This window comes from Paroedura picta, chromosome 1, assembly GCF_049243985.1.
Source record: "Paroedura picta isolate Pp20150507F chromosome 1, Ppicta_v3.0, whole genome shotgun sequence".
NCBI classification, from domain to species: Eukaryota; Metazoa; Chordata; class Lepidosauria; order Squamata; family Gekkonidae; genus Paroedura; species Paroedura picta.
In genome coordinates this window covers 59,516,028-59,530,677 of record NC_135369.1, presented here as the reverse complement: position 1 = coordinate 59,530,677, position 14,650 = coordinate 59,516,028, and the positions used below count along the sequence as shown (strand labels likewise).

General features: G+C 42.6%; 1 protein-coding gene across 9 annotated transcripts in view; it reads right to left on the bottom strand.

The window, feature by feature from the left end:
- The window catches only part of MARK1 (microtubule affinity regulating kinase 1), a 79,071-nt gene that overhangs the window by 15,854 nt on the left and 48,567 nt on the right, over positions 1-14,650 (bottom strand). For 6 of the 9 annotated variants that reach the window (XM_077339839.1, XM_077339874.1, XM_077339848.1 and 3 more), the window contains 5 exons: positions 10,616-10,852; positions 10,409-10,528; positions 6,497-6,596; positions 5,493-5,605; positions 4,752-4,926 (listed from right to left, as the gene is read on the bottom strand). In XM_077339839.1, coding sequence (XP_077195954.1) covers positions 4,752-4,926; positions 5,493-5,605; positions 6,497-6,596; positions 10,409-10,528; positions 10,616-10,852 — 745 coding nt within the window. The remainder of the gene's footprint in view (positions 1-4,751; positions 4,927-5,492; positions 5,606-6,496; positions 6,597-10,408; positions 10,529-10,615; positions 10,853-14,650) is intronic. The other 3 variants (XM_077339857.1, XM_077339864.1, XM_077339884.1) reach the window with 1 other exon arrangement.

The following is a 14,650-nucleotide window of genomic DNA, read 5'->3' as shown; positions in this document are numbered from 1 at the left end:
TCAACCTTGAGCCGGCTGCTGGGATTGAACTCCCAGCCTCATGGGCAGACAGCTTCAGACAGCATTTCTGCCGCTTACCGCTCTGTGCCACAAGAGGCTCTTCTAGAGTAATTACTATCATGGAATTCCACAATGTGTGCTGTATATCCTTGATTTATCTGCTTTGACATGACCATGTATTTATTTATAGTAAATTATTTATTTTATTTATACCTCCCATTCTCACCAATGGGAACCCAAAGTGGCTTGCGTTGTTCTCTGCTCCTCCAGTTTATCCTCACATCAACCCTGTGAGGTAGGTTAGGCTGACTGGCCCTAGATCATCCAGTGACCTCCATAGTGCAGTGGGGATTTGAATCTGGGTCTTGCAGATCCTAATCTCGCATGCCAACCACTACACATCATTGAGTCTCTTAGAACTTTCTAAAAAGACTGCAAAATTTATAACAGAAAAGAGTTTAAGCGATTTTTAAGTTTTACTTCCATTCCCCACTAATCTTTAATACACAGTATATCTTTGTTTCCAGATCACTTCTGTGTATGCAGCACAGAAATTTATGTAATAAATGATATGATCCTGTTTAATCCATTTTCAGAACAAAACTAAGCAACGTACATGCAGAGAGCCTCAAAAACAAAACAAAGGGTAAAGAAACATTTTTTTGGCATTGTTGGTTGACTGATCTGCAGAGAAATAAGTTTGCTTGTGGTGCAACGGACTAATGCTTGCGATTCACAGTATTTGCTGGCATATAAGACTACTTTTCCCCCCTGAAAAACATGCCTCCAAGTGGGGGGGTAGTCCTATATGCTGGGTGCACTTCAGCTGGAATAGACACAGCTGCCTATAGTGGCCTCCTGATGCCTGCCCACCGCATTCTACATACCATCCAGTATCGTGCGGTATCTGGCGGGTCATTAGCATGGCTGCAGAGAGCATCAGCAGCGAGACAGGGGTGCCAGCCTTTTCAGCGTGACCGGCCCGTTCTGCTCGGAGGGAAGCAGCGGCGCTCTGGCCCGCCCCTTGTCTACGCAGAGCTCGCACATGCGCACTTGCGCACTAGTGCCGGTCACAGGGAGATGCAGGGGCGGGCCGGAGGTGCTGTGATCGCACTGCGGCCGTACAATGGTGACAATGACAGGTACTGTAACGTAATGTAACAAACTCTATATTTTGAGTGGAAATGTTGGGGGGTCGTCTTATACGCCGGCAAATACGTGTAGGCTCTCCATATGTAGCATGCTACAGTATACATGGAGGAATGTACTCCAAGTACTCCCTCATGTGCACTGTTGCGTCTCCCTATGAGGTCTGCACAGTGAGGTTTCTTAATGAATTTCCTCAGGGCATAGGTTAGTTGTTAGGGAGGAAGACAGTATGGGATACCTGAATTCTACCAACATCCTCCTTTTCATAATGATATTAGAAGCTTCATTAAGCTTGACACTATACCGGTGGCCCAATTTAAACACGATGATAGTGAGAAAGAATAATTTTACACCCATGCAATGTCACACTCTCCCAACATCTTGTCCATACTGGGCTGTCATATGTAAACAGACACACAATGGCAACCCACCCAAGGTATGGATTTCTGGTATGATAATGCTACGTATGTACCTAACCTAGATAGCCCACAGGCTAGCCCAATCCTGTCAGACCTTGGCAGCTCAGCTGGGTTGGCCCTGGGTTGAATTTGGATGGGAGACCTCCAAGAAATATCAGGGTTGTGATGTGGAGGCAGGCAACTTCAAACCAACTCTGAATGTGTCTTGCCTTGAAAACCCTACAGAGTTGCTATGAAAATCCTACGTGGTATTGCCATGAATCAGCAAAAAAGAGTTTTATAATAAGACTAGGGGCAAAGAAGAGCCTAATGCTGGGAGCGATGCTGGGAGCGATCGAGGGCAAAAGAAGAAGGGGACGACAGAGAATGAGGTGGATGGATGGAGTCACTGAAGCAGTAGGTGCAAACTTAAATGGACTCCGGGGAATGGTAGAGGACAGGAAGGCCTGGAGGATCATTGTCCATAGGGTCCCGATGGGTCGGACACGACTTCGCACATAACAACAACAATAACAAGGGGCAAAGCCCGTTGTCTCCAATAATACAACGGGCGCTAGAGCTTGGCAGTGGGCAGAGGAAGGGGAGGAGTTGTCCAGTCTGTAAGGACATGGGGTTGAAAGTGTGTTGTGTGGGAGGTTGTGGTGGCATGGTGACAAATGAGGCCATGGGTGTGGAGATATGGGTGTCAAGAACCTGTGGTGTGGAATGTTCGTTGATTGTGGAAGAGGACTGACCTTTGGGAATTGTGGCATAGTGGTTACAGATGAGCTTTCCAGAGCCATGTCCTCAGATATGTGAAGGGAAAAATCAGACTGGAGACTCTTCTTAGGGGAAGATTACATGGCAACCAATTCCCCCCAGTTCTGCGTCATTTCCCTTCTTGTGTGAATTAGGCCACATTCACCGAAATGCCCCTCTGCCCTAATACACATAGGGTAGTCACAGTACACAGGTGTCCACCCTGTTCCTTCTGTCTCCCATATTTTCACTGTTGGTAAAATGTTATGTGCCCACATGCTTCTTTCATGGTTGCTCCTTAGAAGAACGGATTTTTGTACCCTATTGCTTACTACCCAAAGGAGTCTCAAAGCGGTTTACAAACACCTTTTCCATTCGTCTCTCCACAATGGTCAACCTGTGAGGTATGTGGGGTTGTGAGAGATCTGAGAGAACTGGGAATGGGCCGCAGTGACCCAGCAGGCCTCAGGTGTCTCAAAGCATTTTCCAATCGTCTTCCCGTTCTCTCCCCATAGCAGACTCCCCATGAGGGAGGTGGGGTGGCGAGCCTCACAGGGAAGCTGGCAACCCTAAGAGGAAGACTGTCTGTGCACAGCAGTCTTGACCTTAGTAAGGTTTTTAAAACTGTTTTTTTTATTTGCCAGGCCAAGGTTATTTGCCAGTTACTATTTCAGTGACGATGTGTCTCCAGACATTTACTTGTTCTCTATTTAGTTTCAGGCTGTAAATATTTATTTAGATCTTCCTGCACTTTCCAGACTCACAGGACTGATGCTGGTCTGCCTGTCTGCGCCCCAGAATACAAACAGTTGCTGATAAGGGCTGGCCATAACCCATAGGCCAGGAGGGACACTCCTGCACCACTCCCTACCAACTGCAGGCAAAAATGGCTCATTTGAAGGCTGGACTCTGAGGCATTGTACAATTTTGAAGTCCCACCTCCAAACCTCCAGGAATATTTCCAACCCAGGGGTAGCCAACCTACAGGTGTGGCCTGGAGAGCTCCTGGAATTACAGCTCACCTGCAGAGTATAAAGATCAGCTCCCCAGGCAGAAAGGGCTACTTCGGACAGGGTGTGGTAGAGAAGAAACATTTAAGGCTTCCCACACAGGTTGTTGTTGAATTGAAAGATGAGGCCTACTGCACAGGGTTGTTGTGCAGATGAAACAGGAGACAAAAGAGCCAGCTTCCTCTGCAGAATAACGCTGTGCAGTGGCCTCAAATCTGCAGAGAGTTGCAAAGAAGAAAGACACATGGCTTGGCTGTGTCTAACCTCCGGACAGAGCAGTATTTTAAGTGAGAAGGGGCTTTTCTGTGGCCTCCCTGTCAGGCAACTGTTTGGCAGAAGGGGAAAGTCCCCCCCCCCAAAAGGAAGGCCCTCAGTCTCCCCTGCGTTGCTCTTGGAAAGGCCTCCTCCCCTCAGTCAGGGCCTGTCAGAGGCTCCTTCGCAGCAGGCCTGGAGGGAGGGGGGAGGGGGAGCACTCTGCAGCCTCCTGCCAGCTCTGTCAGGGTTCTGAGGCAATGTGCAGTTGGACATGGCAGTTAGGACAGCCTTGGGGCGAAAAGGGCTGGCACAGCCTGTCCAAGCCTCTGTTCTCATCCCCCTTGGCAGCCCTACTGACCTCCTCTCCCTTTGGTGGTCAGGAGCAGACTGGCAGCCAGACTGGGCTGGGTGAATGGAATTTTGGTCTGTCCTGGTGAGGGGCCAATAGGAAGCCACTTTGTGCACCTCCCCATTGGCTGCTTGGCCCTGGATGGACACTCGGAGGGCCCAATCAGGAGCCGCTTCGCGGCTCCTGATTGGGCCCTCTGAGTTTTTATCCTGGACAGGGCCCGCCCTAACTCCTCCCCAGGTGGCCTTACTCTTTTATTTAATAGGACCCTGTCCTATTTAAAGATATATCATAAACAAGAAAAGAAGTCTAACTTATCTAGCATGATTAAGGATAAAATGGAGAAGGAGAGAACCTTGTATGCCATCCCGAGCTTATTGTGTAAGTGCTCTATAAGCCAGAAGAGGAAAGATCCAACTGCAAAGAGAGAGATCCAGTCTTCTAGGCTGCAACCATCAGCTTGCTATTTTGACCAGTCATATGGCCACTTGCTCTCTGGAAGTTACACCAATCTAATCATAACCAACTTCCCTTTAAAAATTACTGCACTGAGGATCTGCTAGCCCAGGTTTTATATTAAGAACAATGATGACAAACAGAGAGCACAGTTTTAATTACATAGACAGCTAAAATTGCTATACCCAGCCAAAGAAATGCTAATGAAATTCACACATTTGCTGAATAACCCAAACTATATTTACCACAGAATGCTCAAATGAGAAAAGCATCATGATGTGATATGAGGAGGCACACAAATAATGCAAAGAGAAGTCGAGCTGCCAAGCCCAGAAAACATGGAGCACAATTTTAAATTGTATTTTGCTACTTTACTTGTTTGAATGCCATCCCCACCATGTTCACTGAACCGCCGTTGTTTCTGATTGGCCGATATACTCCTCTGGACTTTCAGCTGAGCAGGAGAATGCATAGAACTGTTGTTGAGATCAGAGCTTGGCCGAGATCTTTGACTCAGGTTACTACTGGACAGGGATTCGCTTCCTTCAAACTACAAGAATGAAAAGCAGTTTTTAGAATCAAGCATAACTCTTTCCCTTAAAAAAAAAACTTTTTAAAGCAAGCATCAAAGTATAATTCTATCAATAAAGCATATTCTAGGAGGATTGCTTATTTTATTTTCATAGTAAAAATAGTGCACAATCTAAAGCTGGTCAAAATGTATAAAACAATTACCCTTTGCCTCAATGAATGTTCATTCAAGTGCTAAGCAAATTTGTATTACACCATGTAATTGTTGGCTAAGTGACTTCAAATGTTCTGTGTTTGCTAACATTTCCAAGACATTGGTGATAGTGCTGACCTGTTAGCAGGCCTCAAGACACTGCTAGCCTATAGATAATTTGCTTCATGTTTTAAACATCAAATAATCAAGCAGAAAACTTGTTGCAAGGGTTGAGAAATACTTTATGTAGAGCTAAACTACTCAAAAATACTTAGCAACCAAGAACTATGAGGCCTAACCTCATATTCCCAACAATCTGCAAAGCATATTAACAATCTCTACCAGACAATAACAATTTTCAAAAGTAACAGATAAATGTAATGATAAATTACCTCCGGTGGTTTTCTGCCTAAGAGCAGGTATGTAGCCATGACTTCATCGTATTTTTGGTTTACTAAGGAATCATGAATTTCATCTCTTGCAAAACCCATTGTGACCATTATATCTATTAAGAACAAAACCACAGGACGATTTTTTCTTAATCATCCACATCTAAATGTGCCAACTCATTCTCACATGCTCCCACAGAAGTAGCTCTATAACAAATGGTGATTCACAAGGACTCATGAGGGACAGATAATATAAATTACACCAAAAGACTTCACTGCCCCAACTTACTTAAATAATAATAATAATAATAATAATAATAAACTTTTTTCCCTTCAATTCATCTCCTCATGAATGCTGACAGATCACACCACTATCTCCATGTTGAGTGACATTTTCAGTTACTATGGTAATCCTCCCAAAACTTCCAAACTCAGCCATAGACATGATAGAGTTTTGTTTAAAAACAAACCCAAAGCTAAATTTTGCTTTTTTTTAACCTGGGTTTTTTGAAACCAAGATATTAGCCCTGGCTAGATCTTCTGTACAGATTTTATTCTATCTTGGGGAGGGACGGAGGCCATTTAACTATTTTACATAAGAATTCTTTTCCTGTTCAGACTTGGCCATCTAGATACATTTTTCAGGAAAAGATGCACAAGCAGAATAGCACAAATCACAAATCTTTCCTGAAGATTTCATCAAAAGAAGGGGGTGAGGCAGGCAATTGACAGTAAGTAGTGGGAATGGACAGAATCAGATGGCAGTAAAAGGACAAATGAGCCTAGAATATCTCAAGGGAGAAGTTCTCTAAGAATTGTTTCAAAATCATTTCCATAGAAGAAAAACTGGTTAAACGGGAACCATTCCATCAAACTAATAAAATAAACTAACAAAATTCCCAAATAAAAAGTCTGTTATATAAAAAGAGATGAGGAACGCAAGTGGGAGAATATAAGAAGTATAGTAAAGAACTGGAAGACAAAGATAATCATGTAAAAATTCTTACCTATTCTTTTGGTGTCATTAACATCTGGTTCAGGCTCAATATATGGCTTTAATTCTTCTTCTTCGTGACCAACATTCATCCATCTGTCTTTCATTATTTGCTGGAACATGAAATGAAGTGGAAACATTCAGCTATTTGTTTATTGCTACATCCAAAGTCCTGTAAGCAGGAAAACTCACACATGACTTCAACAGATGAAAGGAAATCAGATGCCTCAATATAGGTACAAAACTCGTAACTGAAGTTTCAAGGCCTAGCTACCTATTTTGCAGAAAAATAAGCATCTGGCCAAGAAGATAAGCCAAAATTACAGTGGTGGTGATTTCTGCTGATTTACTGTTCCCACTAAAGATACCAGACTCCAGTTGGGGCCTAGGGATTCCTCAGAATTATCTCCAAATGGCTGCTTTGGGGGGTGAATTCCGTGGCATTGTCCCCCACTGAGGTTCCAGTCCTCAGGCTCCATTCCCCAATCTCCAGGACTTTCCCAACCTGGATCGGGCAGCCTGACCCCCCCCCCCCCATTCCCTTCTCGTGACTACCTGGCAACCCTACTTCCCACTGCTGTGTATTGTATGATTTATTTAGCAGAACTTCATTGGAATTATTACTTTATATACCCAACGTTGTGACATATTGTGACTCACAGACAATTGTCCAGTGTTTCATTTAAAGGCAGACACAGTCACACACTTCTATAGCATTCTTGTACTCTGCTTCAAACACCATGTTCTGGCAGCAACCAGTTTCTGAACCAAGAACACCTAATTCTAAAGAGCTGTTGTAAAGCTCATACAACTTGACTGGTTGGTGGAGAAAAGTGTCCACTGTTACAGGGTATTTACTCATAGATAAGGTTGCCAACCTTGAGATGGTAGCTGGAGAGTTCTCACTATTACAACTGATCTCCAGGCAACAGCAATCAGTTCACCTGAAGAAAATAGCTACTTTGGAAGGCGGATTCTATGACATTTCACCCTGTTCAAGTCCCTCCCCTAACTAAACTTTGCCCACCTCAGGCTGCACTCCAAAATCTCCAGGCATTTCCCAACCTAAAGCTGGCAACCCTACCATAGGATTAAGTTCCTAAAACTGTCCCAATAAGAACTACTAAAAATCATATGATGATGATGCAATGTTAGCCATTCAGTCTTGTCCGACTCTTGGCGATCCTATGGTTCAGCTGTCTCCACATCTTCCAATCTTGCACCACTTCTTTTAGTTGTGTAACACTCTGGCCAGTGTCCATTTTTATCATATCTAACCACCATGTTCTTTGTTGGCCTGGTTTCCTTTTACCACTGACCAGTCCTAGCATAATTGCTCTCCCCACTGAGTTGGATTGCATGATACGGCCAAAGTAAATGAGTTGGAGTTTTGTGATTTTGCCTTCCAGTGATATATCGGGCTTTATGCGCTCCTCGTTTGTGACTTTTGTTGTCCATGAAATCTGCAGAAGCCTTTTCTAGCACCAGAGTTTAAATGAATCAACTCCCCTCCTGCCCGATTTCTTCATTGTCCAGCTTGCACGGCCATAAGTCGCTGTTGGAAATATGATAGACTGAACTAACCTACACTGGGTAATCAGACTTATGTCCATGCTTTTCCATACTCAATTCAAGCTTATAATTGATGAGCAACCCACAGCAATTTGATGTTTCATTTCCATACTGCAACCACCACCCTGATTCATTTGAGAATATTAAAGCATATTTAAAAGACAGCAAATCAAGACATCAGTTATCAACACTAGTAAAAAGTTGATGCAGGGCTTGTAAAGACTTTTTAAAAGTGCTCTTTATTGGCAAGTACTGTAAGGGCTGAGGGCTTACAGTACTTGCTTCATCAGGCTTTTTGCGATACAACATACAGACTTGCTAGACTTCAAAAGATCACATTTTTGTTGACAGATAACCCAAATTCACCTACAAAAAATTAATGTTTACAAACGTTATGAAAAGCTAGCACATACCGAGGACTACTGTACCTAGCTTATTATTCTGCTTCTGGAGAGCTGCCTACCCAAGTACAGTTGTCCTTGAATGAATTATTCAAATCCTGAAATCAGTGTATGGAGCCTGGGAGTAATGACAGAACAACTCAACCCTCTCCCTCATATCATATACTGAAATCACATGAGAAACCTCCAATATTCTGAAGTGCCAGGACCTTCGTACCTCTCATCGTCTCCCAAACATGGTCAGGTTGCAAAAGTCTGCTCCTATTAATGCTTGTGCTCTGAAGCACTATAGCAAAGAATTAACTATAAGTACAGTACTATGCATCCTCTGGATGTGATTATTTCAAAATTTTGTTATGTGATCATTATCCCTGAACTGACCTCTCCTGACCCCAATTATTCCACTTTACAGGAAAAAATGATCACAATGTGTGCTACACATCAGTGAAGCAGAAACTACCTATAACTGTTTCCCTCTAGTAACCTAACAAAGACTCAGCCTGGATGCAGTCGCATGAGAGCAGGGGTCTATCTCCTAGCTAGGGTTCAGGTTATCTATGTCAGAAAGTGATTAAATGAGATTAATTTGATGGAACACCATCCAGCTACAAAAGCATAGCTATGAAGATGAAAGAAAGGTCATTGGTGATGAATACATATCATCTTCCTAAAACCATTTTATCACATGCTACAATTTTATTGCATATGAATAAGCAGTATATCTTTCTGGGATGCAGGGCTCAGAAACAATCATGACCAGGTTCTTAAATGTGCCAGAAGGGCCAAAGTATTTTTCTGAAGCAACTTTCATGCCAAATGACAAGTAGAAACCTGCACAGAAGTACCTTATAAAATTAAACCATCTTAAATAAAACAAGCCATGTTAAAATGAAGTGATGGGTTTTGATAAGGTCAAACACCTGCTACATTTCATAGAGCTCATAAGTTATAACAAAATAACTTGAAATAGAAACACAATACCAAGAAAAATGACATGAATGTGAAAGATAGGTCAGAATGACCACATAACAGTAGCCAGCTTTCCATTTAGAATCTAAATAGGTTCTTATGTCTTGGCCTACACAAGAATACAACAAAAACTATATTAACAGCCATCTTCACTCTTCTTGCCCTTTTCAAACTCAATTTGATTCATCATTTGCTTGTTTAATGATATTAATCTAAGGGGAAACACCCCAATTCTAAACATATTATATGAAAGAACTTGGATATCAGGGAGTCTGACTTGACAGAGGATCATAATGTGTTAACAAAATTTCTACGTGCAAGTGAATTTTTGTGCAAAAACCAACAAGCTCCTCCATGTAGACTAAGCACATGCATTGCTCATGACATCTGGTCATGGTTTCCTTGCATTTGTAGACTCAGTAAGCAATAGGGTTGCTAGATCCATCCTGGCAACTGGTGGGGGATGGGGGGGATCTACCAGAAGAGAGGAAAGCCCAGGTCATGCTGCTGGTATTGCAAAGAAAGTGATGTCATCACACCAGTGACATCCAGGCAATACTCTGATATTTGTGCAAAAACTCTATTTTATTACTATTTATTACTGATGTGACGATATCATTTCCTATTCTATGCTGGCAACGTGGCCTGGGCTTTCATCTTTCTCCTGGTAAACCCCCCTACCAGCCACCAGCTGCTGAGGTGCAGGGTCTGGTGATGGGGGACCCCTGGCTCCACCAGGGTGGAGTGTGTTTGGTGATCCTAACAAGCACCTGCACATTTTATTAACACACATTACAATGTAGACTGCACATTATTTCCTTTACCAAAGAACCATCAATGTAGGATTTTTTAAAAAGCCCTAATGGCATGTTTAGAACTAACATACCCAAGAGGAAATGTCATTCTGTCTGTATTTCAACTTATTTTACTGAAGTTTATCCCCCTCCCTGCCTGAAAAAGTGGATACTAATCAAATTACTTACTTCCAAGCTCCCTCTCTTGATAGGATTCAACACTAGTAGTTTTTTTAGTAGATTTTCACAGTCTGTGGACATATAGAATGGGATCCGGTACTTCCCCCGTAATACCCGTTCTCTCAGTTCCTTTAAGAAAAACAAAGAAAGAAGTTATTGTTGAGACAGAAAATTTGAATACTATTAGAATTAACCAATTGAACTGTTCAGCTGTACCTTTAAATTCTGACCATCAAATGGCAACGATCCACTAACTAGAGTGTAAAGAATGACTCCGAGGCTCCAGACATCTACTTCTGGGCCATCGTATTTCTTTCCTTGAAAGAGTTCAGGGGCAGCATATGGAGGGCTCCCGCAAAAAGTGTCCAGTTTATTGCCAATGGTAAATTCATTACTAAAACCAAAATCAGCAATTTTAATGTTCATGTCTCCATCAAGAAGAAGATTTTCAGCCTAAAAGGGAAAACACAGAAAATAAAGAATTTTAATGATAAATGTCAACATGAAAAGGTAATCCCTGAAAAAATGGCCAAAGGGTACTGAGAATTACAGAACACAAGTGGAAGGCATGAGAGACTTGTACAGGAAAATTCCATCCCACTGCAACTATAGGCATCACCACCCACCTGAAGCCCAGCAGTGGCAGTAATGGTGCCTGGGAACCACTCTCAGTCTGGATGAGTTCCCAGCATCCTCTGCTACTGTGGCTGGACCTGGAGCCTCTCCTATCTGCCACCACAGAGTCACTCCTGGCAGATACCTGTGACAGCTCAACTGATGTGTTGTTTGCAGATTTTAAAAAATATATAAGGAAAATTTAAACCTCCAATGTATTTTCTTTCAGATTTTTCTGTGAGATACTTTATATTGAAAGTATGTGACTGGTTCAAAATTATCCAGTGAGCTTCTACAGCAAGAGATGGATTTGAACCTGGGGCTTTCAGACCCTATTCTGAAGCTCTAACTGCTACAACCATGCTGACTTTTATAAGGTGGCTGCTATTCCTTGGACTGCAAGGCGAACAAACCGGTCAGTCCTAGAGGAGATCAGCCCTGACTGCTCCTTAGAAGGCCAGATCCTGAAGATGAAACTCAAATACTTTGGCCACCTCATGAGAAGGAAGGACTCCCTGGAGAAGAGCCAAATGCTGGGAGTGATTGAGGACAAAAGAAGAAGGGGACAACAGAGAATGAGGTGGCTGGATGGAGTCACTGAAGCAGTAGGTGCAAACTTAAATGGACTCTGGGGAATGGTAGAGGACAGGAAGGCCCGGAGGATCATTGTCCATGGGGTTGCGATGGGTTGGACACGACTTCGCACCTAACAACAACAACAACTGTTCAAAAGTAGCAAGCAGCCATGCCTAATCAAGTTATGTAAATAGAATGATATCACCCAGAAGCGATTACCAGCTACCCCAACTTTTATGCCAATAAAGGTACTCTGAATCTGAATCTGAAAAGTCACCCAGAAGTTGCTGCAGGTATAGGGTTGCCAACTTCCTGGTGGGACCTATGGATCTTCTCAGGTTTGTAGAATTTTTTGCAAAAACCAGCAACAACAAACTGCTTTGCCTATTCACAGCTCCAGGCATCAGATTTAAATATACCATGATTTGGCTGACTTTGCTATTAGAATATAAGATGCTTTAAATGCTGAAGTCTGAAAAGGTATATATTTAAAATGAGAAGAAGGCTGGAATTTTTATCACCTGTGCCTGATTTCACCTTAGCTGATAAGCATTATTGCTGCTATCAGCCAGACAAGTGCAGAAAAGTCACAGGCTTAAGTTAATTTTTCTTTTAGTGATGCTGTCAAAGCTTACAAATAATACTGATTAGGAGCGGCAGCTTCTAATCTGGTGAGCCAGGTTTGATTCTCCATTCCTCCACATGCAGCCAGGTGGGTGATCTTGGGCTTCTCACAATCCTGATAGTTCTGTTCTCACAGAGCTCTCTCAGTACCATCTACCTTATAGGGTGTCTGTTGTGCGGAGAGGAAGGGTAACATATTTGCACTGCTGGCAATAGTAATGCTACATTATGGCAGACTACCTTACTTTGAAACTCTTGCTCCATTCTTAATAGTGGGACTTATCTTGAGCTAATGTCTTGCTTTGTGTGCATGATCATAGAATCATAGAGTTGGAAGGGGCCATACAGGCCATCTAGTCCAACCCCCTGCTCAACGCATGATCAGCCCAAAGCATCCTAAAGCATCCAAGAAAAGTGTGTATCCAACCTTTGCTTGAAGACTGCCAGTGAGGGGGAGCTCACCACCTCCTTAGGCAGCCTATTCCATTAGGGGTTCATTAGGGTACATATAAAGAGCCTCTTGTGGCGCAGAGTGGTAAGGCAGCTGTCTGAAAGCTTTGCCCATGAGGCTGGGAGTTCAATCCCAGCAGCCGGCTCAAGGTTGACTCAGCCTTCCATCCTTCCGAGGTCGGTAAAATGAGTACCCAGCTTGCTGGGGGGTAAACGGTCATGACTGGGGAAGGCACTGGCAAACCACCCCGTATTGAGTCTGCCATGAAAACGCTAGAGGGCGTCACCCCAAGGGTCAGACATGACCTGGTGCTTGCACAAGGGATACCTTTACCTTTACCTTAGGGTACATATAACATATTTTGATGATGATGCTTGGAACCTGAAGTTTTAACCCTTTTCCTTCCTGACAGATGAACTGTAAAGTTGTGGTTTTTTTTATTTTACATAACAATGGTCTTGGGCTCCACCTGCAGTCAGGAATCTCAATAATCACAGAAGTATTGTGGTGCTCACCCACCCCGATTACAATTCCCAAGAAGCTCTATGAAAACACACAATGTATAACACTAGGAGCCAGCTGAGAAAGCCACCAAGCTTGTAATCAGAGGTTCAAATACAATTTGAGCATTGTTTCGATATTGTCATGGATGTGGGGAGAACACTGGGATAGCATCTAAACAATGATGCTCAGTTTAGGAATTCAAACAATAATAGCCTTACCAAAAAATCATCTACTGATTCCTATATAAAAGAGAATCAGATTTAGTTATACTGTCTTAAGAAAGCAATGATACCTTGATTTCCTCATGATTATAATCCCAGAGGCTATCAGAATGGATTATGATCCATTCTTTTAGTGTTTAAAAATATATACTCTAATTTCAGAATCAGATTTTCTAGCTTCATGTTTTTTAAGTGAATCACATGGTGTCACAATCACTTATTTTACTGATGGACACTTTATGGTGACTTTCATCTTGAAAGGGCTGTTATGATTAGGCCCAGAGTGAAAACCAGATTTTGAGAGAAAAATGAGCCAGCAATGATTCTTCAGTGGGAGATGAGAAGAGCTAGATAATGACTTTTGTAGCAGGTACAGAGAGAACAAAGCAGATTTGGGAAATGTTAAAACAAAAGACTCTTTTAGTAGCACAGCTGATTACAAAGAAGCAATTTTTGCTCTTTTGTTGGTTTTGTTTTACTGCTGAATGCTACCCTTTAATTTGCCACTATCAGTTCATCTAATTATTGTGGCCTCATTTGTGGATACTTAATTCCAGAGACTGGAGCTATGCAAAGACAAGACAGATCTTTCTACAAACCTGAGACAAGAACCAGGTTTGGGGGGGGGGGGGGAGGGGAGGGAGAGAATCTGAAGTCTAAACAAACAAACAAACAAAAAATGACACTACATAACTGGGCCATAGTTTTCCTGGGTAGATTCTGTCAGGGGGAAGGAAGGACTGAAAGCTGAAAACAAGGGGGTAGATAAAGGTAGGTCAGCTGGTGGGTGAGTAGGAGAGAAGGAAGCAGGAAAAGGGTGAATTATGGGAGATTTCAGAGAAGAGAAAGAGGAAATAGTGGGATAAGATAAATAAGATGCCCCCCTCCATAAGTGGGGAACTTTCCCCTGCTTCACCTTCCCCACACTGGCATATTTTGCCTTATCTTGGTTCGAATTCCTTCATACATATTCAGACAGAACCCTGATGCTCTCTAAAATATATCCATACACACCCAGCACATGTGGAATGTTTCCCAATCATCTCATCATGATTAAAGACAGCAAACACTGATTAGAAGAGTTGATCTTTTCTTGTCATCTTACTTGCAAATTCCCCAGTCCCTTTCATTTTAGAGAGCTAACCATGGTTAGACTTACATTCACACCAGTGTTTTTGCTCCAAGTCCAAAACCCCAAATATAGGAATTAACCATTATTAGCAAAACCATTATGGCAGATTTAATAGTAACCATGGTTAC